The 7,567-nt window shown below is 41.1% G+C and overlaps 1 protein-coding gene and 1 pseudogene across 1 annotated transcript; both read right to left on the reverse strand.

Moving 5' to 3' along the window:
• Positions 1-2,162: 2,162 nt before the first annotated feature.
• LOC106882060 (uncharacterized) lies at positions 2,163-3,287 on the reverse strand. Its single transcript, XM_014932620.2, has 2 exons — positions 2,955-3,287; positions 2,163-2,636 (listed from the first exon to the last, which is right to left on the reverse strand). The coding sequence occupies exons 1-2, from the start codon at positions 3,285-3,287 to the stop codon at positions 2,163-2,165; spliced, it is 807 nt and encodes a 268-aa protein (XP_014788106.2).
• Positions 3,288-5,019: 1,732 nt separating this feature from the next.
• On the reverse strand, positions 5,020-6,779 carry LOC149135144 (uncharacterized; annotated as a pseudogene).
• Between the last annotated feature and the right edge of the window lie 788 nt (positions 6,780-7,567).

The raw sequence follows: 7,567 nt of genomic DNA on the forward strand, positions 1-7,567 counted from the left end.
GGCAGATAGAGTGATAGGAGCATTTCTTTTTGTATTTACTTTCAGTAGTTGAGTCAATGGAAGTAACTTGTCTGCACATTTATGTATGAATCTTCTGTAGAAGTTGACGATTCCCAAAAAGTGACGCAATTGACGTAGAGAAGTGGGAGATGAGATGCGTTGAATTACATCAACTTTGGAGGAGAGAGGTCGGATACCATTAGAGTCGATATAATGACCTAGGAATTCCGGAGAGGCCTGTCCGAAAACACACGTATCGGGGTTGATTCGCACATTGTAGGTGCGAAGACGCTGAAAAAGTTGAGATAAGTGTTGATGATTTTCACGTGTGTCGCTAGGTATGAGCAAATCATCAACGTAAGCAAACACAAAATCAAGTTCATGGACAACTTCATCGATAAACCTCTAGAATGTGCTCGTTGCATTCCGAAAACCGAAGCTCATAAACAGGAACTCGAAACTTCCAAAGGGGGTGGTAATGGTAGTTTTGGGAATGTCGTCTGTGTTCATTGGAATCTGACGACAAGCTCGGAAAAAATGGTACAGCCATGCAAGTTCGAAGAAAAATCCTGGAGATTCCTTATAGGATAGGATAGTGACCGTATTTAAAGTTCTGTAATCCCCTAGCGGGCGAAAGTCTGAATCCCCTTTCCATGCCAAATGTAGGGCTGGTGGAGGGGCGAATAAGGCCGAGTTGAAGCATATGTTCAAACTCAGAACGAGCCTTTTTTTAGCCGATCAGGAGCGAGTCGCCGTGGACAGGAAAAAACGGGTGGTCCAGAAGTAGTGATATAATGGCGAGTTGAGTGTGTGACTTTTACTGATTTGAAACTCGGATCTACCAGCTCTGGGGAAAGAAGCCAAAAGGGAGTGGAACTGGTCACCAACGGTGGAGACTGAAAACAGCATTAGTAGTAACGCGAGTAGGCATAAACAAAGACGTAGAATCGTCCACGAGTCTCTGTCGCCTGACATCTACTAAGTTAAAATGGTTTAAGAAGTCCGCACCCAGAATGGGATATGGTAGATCTGCTATAACAAAAACCCACCTGAAATCCCTTCGAAGGTTGAGATCTAGGTGTAATGAGACCTGACCGTAAGTTTTTTTTATCGGGGATAGATTCACCGCGTGCAGGTTGATGGCAGATTGCTTCGGCTTGTCTGAAGTAAAACGCAAAGCCCAAATAGAACAGTTGGATCCAGTGTCAACCATGAACGATTTGTCAGACATATGATCCTTAACAAAGAATGCACGACTAGATGAAAATTTGCAGGAAGAATCTGATGTGCTCAAATCTTCCATAACTAGTTCCCCAACAACTTGAACGAACAGGGTTGGATGCAACGACGGGATTTCTCCTTGAAAGTGGCATGGTACCAGCAGAGATTGGAAACCGTTGGAGTAGACCTAGTCGACCGTGACTTAGAACGGCTTCTGCTGCGGGGACGATGAGAGCTGGCGTGTTCTCGCCACGATGTGTCTGTTATGTATTCTTTTGTTTCGTGTTGGGATAATAAACAACTCACTGAAGGCATTATTATGATTCTACATGTTTATTTACTTGGCATGTTTACAAACAGTATATATATATATATATATATATATATATATATAGCGGAGTGATACACACTGTGCGTATCCGCCTTAGACACAGTTCACACTGCTTAGTAGATGCGCTTAACAAAATAGTACTTCTAGTGGGGATGTATTCATATATACGTATACCTACACATAGATATGAACGTGTAACATCCCTTCTTGAAAAAAAAAATTGGGATCTTTTGGTAATGAAAAGAATAGAAGTAATCTCCCTTACACTAATGGATTGTCAGCACAAGGATGGCAATCCTGCAGCAGAAACCGTGAGATTATTCTACCCACACACATGGTTTTCTGCTTCCTAATCTAGCAGAAATAGTTGGTATATCTTTTTTTTCTTTTAACGGTATCGAATCGGTGGTAAAATGTTCGGTCTCCATCTGGTGGATCTTGTGCTCTGCACTGGTGTCTGAAGTGTGTCGTTGTGCTGCTGACGGATTCTGTTTGTGCTGTCATCTGCTGTGGGTGTTGTGGTTCTTGTTGGTGTTGTCACTGATGCTGCAGGTGTTGCGCATGTTATCCTCGATAGCTTTGGGCGGATGTGGGCCCTGTTACGTCTCAGCTACCTACCAGATTCAGTTTCTATAATGTATACTCTTGGAGTTTCAGCTCTACTGACAACTTGTGCTGGGATCCATGTTTTAGTTATAGGATCTTGAGTATGCACATGTTGTTCTCCAAGTATCTCAGGTAAATATTGTGTATGTTTGTTGTAATATTTCTGTGCTTGTTCTTGAGTGGCTGCTAGCTTCGCTCTTGTCTCTTCCTGGTGAATAGGAGGTTGGATCTTAGTTGGCAAGATGGTTTTGTATTTCCTGCCATTCAGCATTTCTGTTGGGGATTTCATGTCAGCTCTCAGTGGTGTTGCTTGTAGGGACAAAAGAGCCAGGCGTGGGTCTTCCTTAGTTTCTCGGCATTTGACTTGTGTTCTCTTGACTGTCTGTACCTGTCTTTCTATGAATCCATGACCTTTGGGGTAGTGTGGAGATGAGGTTATAATGTTGAACCCATACTCATCAGCTAGTTTTTTGAATTCCTGAGATGTGAACTGGGTTCCATTGTCACATATGATCTGCTCTGGTATTCCTTGCTCTGCTAGAAGTCCTCGAGCCACTCTAGTTATTGTTTTTGGCTCTCAGGTCTTTCACTTTTCTCACAAATGGGAATTTGGAGTAGTAGCAGACCATAATCAAGTACCATTCTTGGTTCTCTGTGAACAGATCTACTCAATAGTTTGCCATGGCCTTCTTGGAATGTCACTGGATATCATTTCCTCCTTTTGTTGTGAGTTTATGTACTTTTGACAGATGTAGCATGTAGAAACCATCTTCTCTATGTCTTTGTACATACCTACCCAATATACAACTGACTTGGCTCGGAGTTTGCATTTTTTCATTCCCAGATGCCCTTGGTGGATCTTGTCAAGAATTTCTTTTTGCATTGACTTGGGTATAATTATTCGGGATCCAGCCATCAGGATTCCATTCTCCACTGATATGTCATCATGGATGGCCCAATATTCACGAATGAGGGACTGCACCTGATGTCTCTTTTCTGGCCACCCCTGAATCACCATCTGAGTAAGAAGCTGGAGTTCTTCATCTTTGCTGGTCTCCTCTTTGATTTGTTCCAGCTTTGTGTTTGTTATATTTACAATGTGGTAGACCTTTACACTTAGTCCTTCCATCTCCTGTTTATCATGTGAGTATAGTCTGGAAAGAACATCTGCCAATATCAGGTCCTTTTCCTGGCTTGTATCTGATATTGTAGTCGTATTTTTGGAGCTTCAACAGTAGCCTTTGTAGTCTGGCTGGTGATTTTGTGAGGTTTTTGATAGGCATATCTCTGTCAATCTTGCTTGGAGCTCCCTTCACTTCACCGTTGATTGACACAATATTAAGCTTTTGACAAGTATCAAGTCCAAGAATTGCAGGTCCTTCTGTTCTTGTGAAATAAAAAGAACACTTGGTTATTTTTCCTTTGTGTGTCCCTGTAATGGTTGCTTTGTCCAGTTGTGGAATCCTGGTACCTCCGTATGCAGTGAGGATTACATCACTTGGTGTGAGGATTCCTTCTTCAACTTTATCCTCTTGTGTCATGTGTTCTGGGAATATCTTTTTGTAGAGGTTGACAGGTAAGATATTACTCTGGGCTCCAGTGACAATCTTTAGCTTTAAGTCAATGTTTATTCGTTTTTTTGCCTGACTTCTTTTGAATTTGTATTGTTGTATACGCCTCATTTTTTTTTCTGGTTGTCATTTCCCATTTCATGTACATTTATTGTGCCGACTGCCAATAATTCCTTCTCTGAGGTGTTTTCTTCCTGATGTTGGGCATGTATATATCTTTGTCTTCTCTTACAGCTCCTCTTTGAAAATTGGGACTTGTATTTGTGAGATTTTGTTAGGCTACACATTTTTGCCCAGTGGTTGGGCTTTCCACATGCTTTGCCGTGTGTACCGAATGCAGGACATTTCCTCCGGTCATTGAACTCATTCTCTGTACCACAGTACTGGCATGTTCTCTGTTTGTGGGTATGTTTCGTCCTATGTCTAGATACAATATCTACAATGCTGCCTATTGTGTTTGTTTGTAAAGTAAGTGAGGCCATTATGTTTGGTAGTGGCTTCGAATGCTCTTGCAGTGTCTACTGCTTCTATCAACAGGAAGTTGTCAATCGTTTCTTGTGGGTTTTGTTTCAGGCCCTGGAATTCGTACCTATGAATTCTATGGTTTGATCAGGAATCTAGGTGCCTTTCAAATTTCTGTAAAAGTGTGTATGGATTATTGCAATCCAATTCTGACATGTCCCAACTATTGAATAGGTCTAGGCCCTTCTCTCCTGTCCATTAAAGGATGTAGCTTACCTTTTCATCGGCAGTTGTACCTTTCAGGAGGCTTTTGAAAGCCAGTTGAGTTTTCTGTTTGAATTTCTTGAACGCTGCCACGATATCATCCGTGTCCCAGTTCATGGTCGGATGTAGATTCATCTGTACGGCGACGGCGACGGAGACGGCCATTTCGGATCCTCGTGTGTGTGTCCGAAGACGAAGCGATATTCAGTTTGTTAATTTCAGGTTTGTTGTGTTCCTGTTTTGTTGTAAAGGCACGGTTTTCGATTAAGTATTGTTACGAACGCACGCGCGGAGCACCTCAACGAAGAGAAAACTCGCGCGCGCAAACGTCGACGCTGAGTGAGTCAGGATGTTCGCCGCTAAGCCCACGGAGAGCACGGTACGATGACAACAGAAAAGAAGAAATAACACAGACCATACGTTGTGTAGTCAAACTAACTTCTTTTTTTTACATCACAATACAAAACAACATTGCATAACAATAATTCAATAACATAGTACTTGCTTTTGAAATAACACATGTAACAATAGCGTTTCCAAGCATTTAACAAAGTTTCAGAACAATTACAAAGTCTACAATCATTTCACATAATCATAAAGTTTACAATCAAAGTTCGTGTCTCAAAAGTCAATTAAAAGTTCTTTTTGCTTCTTTTGCTTTTCTCTTCTTTTAACAACATGTAACAACAAAGTTCTCTCTTTTCTTTTCTGCCAGTTAACATCACAGTTAACAAAAGTTCTTCACAAAAATATATAACCAAACGCAAGTACATTTTTCTTTAAAATTATAAGCAAAAACATTTACCGTAACAAATTCAAATCTCCCACTACAATGACAAGAACTGACCAACGCAGCCCACTACATCACTTTTGTCTGCCACAACAGTCCCTTCTCTCTCATTGACTCTATCCATTTCGGTCACTGGTACCTTGTGTCAATAGCCTCTCTCTCTTAGCCTCTTTCTGTCAGCCTCTCTGTTCATCTTGCTTCTCTACTGGCTGCTGGCCTTTTACATCGAATTCGCGTTTTTCACCCAATGACTTTGTTTACAACAACTCCCTGTCCATCTTCACTGGCTGCTGTGTTTACGCCAACTGCGTTTATACCAACTGCTGTCTACACCAACTGCGATTCCCCAAATCTACGCTCCCGTATTTATGATAGATAAACAGCCAGAAAGATAGACATACCGTAGCTCACAGTGCTGCGTTACCCCCTCCACAGCTGGGTCAGTTTAGTACAGTTCCTACTTGTTTTTCTAAACTTTCGATGACCGGAAAGGGTCAGAGATCACACTCCTACGCTATAAATAACCGTGCTCGTTGACAGGACAAAGGAAATACCATTGTCCCGAACAACTAGCAAACGGTTTCAAACTCAGCTCGGGGAATAGGGACATAACATTATTTTTGTTTATCGGCGTCCGTATCAGTATTTATCGCTGCCACCATGTTATGTATTCTTTTGTTTCGTGTTGGGATAATAAACAACTCACTGAAGGCATTATTATGATTCTACGTGTTTATTTACTTGGCAAGTTTACAAACAGTATATATATATATATATATATATATATATATATATATATATATAGCGGAGTGATACACACTGTGCGTATCCGCCTTAGACACAGTTCATACTGCTTAGTAGATACGCTTAACAAAATAGTACTACTAGTGGGGATGTATTCATATATACGTATACCTACGCATACACATAGATATGAACGTGTAACAGTGTCCATGCGGCATGCTAGTGCATCGACTCTCTCCAAAATGTCGTCATGTGACGAGGGAGAAGACTTAGTGGTAGTAGTGGAAGCTACTACGGAGTCAGAACAGGTATGATGAGGTGCAGGCTGTACAGTGAACTCAATAATTTTGTCCGCCATGGTGGTTAACTTGTCGAGCGAATTCGAGTCGACCGCTGTGGCCAGTATGAATTGGACATTCGGTGACAGCCAAGAGAAAAATAATTTTGGGAGCAGAGAATTGTCCTCTAGCGGTGTATCGCTGAGTTCACGTAAACGACGAAGAAACTCAGATGGCATCCTGTCTTCCAGGTGCCCATCCTGCAATAGCGTCTGGAATTTACTGTTGGCGGATTGGGTGTCCCATCGGAGAATCTAAGATTTAACGGACGCATAAGCCGCGTCCAGATGTGGGTCAGTGATAAGATCTTTCACTGAGCGTGCAAGAGGGGCAGGCATCCCACAGTACAATAGACTTAGCTGCTGTTGGTGCGGCACCACATGGGCCGAAAAATGGGCGTTCCACTGGGCGAACCAAAACGTGACGTCACCACTGGTAAGTGAGGAAGACATATTTTTATCTTTTCAGAAGTGGGAATGGAAAAGGAGGATCTTTCTGATTTGGCGGGCGCCACTTGTTTTCTTAACGAAACATATTCAAACTTGGGACACTGTTAGAATGTGTCATATAAAACATCTTTTACTCTAAGAGTTATCGAGAAAATTTTTCTTTTTAAAGTTATTTCGTGATAAAATTGTCGTATTTCGGTAATTTCAACCAATCTACTGCTGTGGAATGTAAACAACAGGTTGTGCGGCGTAATGGGATCTTTTCCCTTGAATAAAATTAGTGCCGTTGTTTGTCAACAACAACTATCGGCGGTACTGTTATTTAGACAATCGTTCGTGCGTTTGTACTGGTATTAGCTTTAGGGATTTAGAGTTAGGGTTCGGGTTTTAGAGTTAGAGTTAGGGTTAGGGTTTTAGGGTTAGGATTAGGGTTATGAGAATTTTGGCTAAATGGTAGATGTAAACATTATATTTATCAAAGTCATAACATTTAGCAAATAAGCATGAGAAAACAACAAATTTTAAAATGCGAATTTCGTGTTTTCCAGTGTTTTTTTTTTCACACTTTTAGATAGTTTTCAGTTTTGCAAAAACCACTTTTCATTTTGAAGACTAGTGGGTTAAAATAGTCTAGATGGTTGATGAAAATATTATATTTATCAAAGAGTTCACCGAAGAGTTCACACAACTCAAAATCACAAGATTTTGCAAATAAACATGAAAAAAAACCAACAAAATTTGAAAACGCGAATTTCGTGTTTCCCAGTCGTCTATTGACACATTTAGATAGT

The sequence above is a fragment of the Octopus bimaculoides genome, chromosome 6 (genome assembly GCF_046866305.1).
Source record: "Octopus bimaculoides isolate indiv1 chromosome 6, ASM4686630v1, whole genome shotgun sequence".
Taxonomy (NCBI): Eukaryota; Metazoa; Mollusca; class Cephalopoda; order Octopoda; family Octopodidae; genus Octopus; species Octopus bimaculoides.

Bases quoted from the DNA above. Each gene is read 5' to 3' on its own strand.
- LOC106882060 (XM_014932620.2), bottom strand. From the start codon at position 3,287: ATGGAAGGACTAAGTGTAAAGGTCTACCACATTGTAAATATAACAAAC. The intron at 2,637-2,954 runs GTAGGTATGTAC...TTCACATCTCAG, and splicing joins CCAAGTCAGTTGTATATTGG to GAATTCAAAAAACTAGCTGA.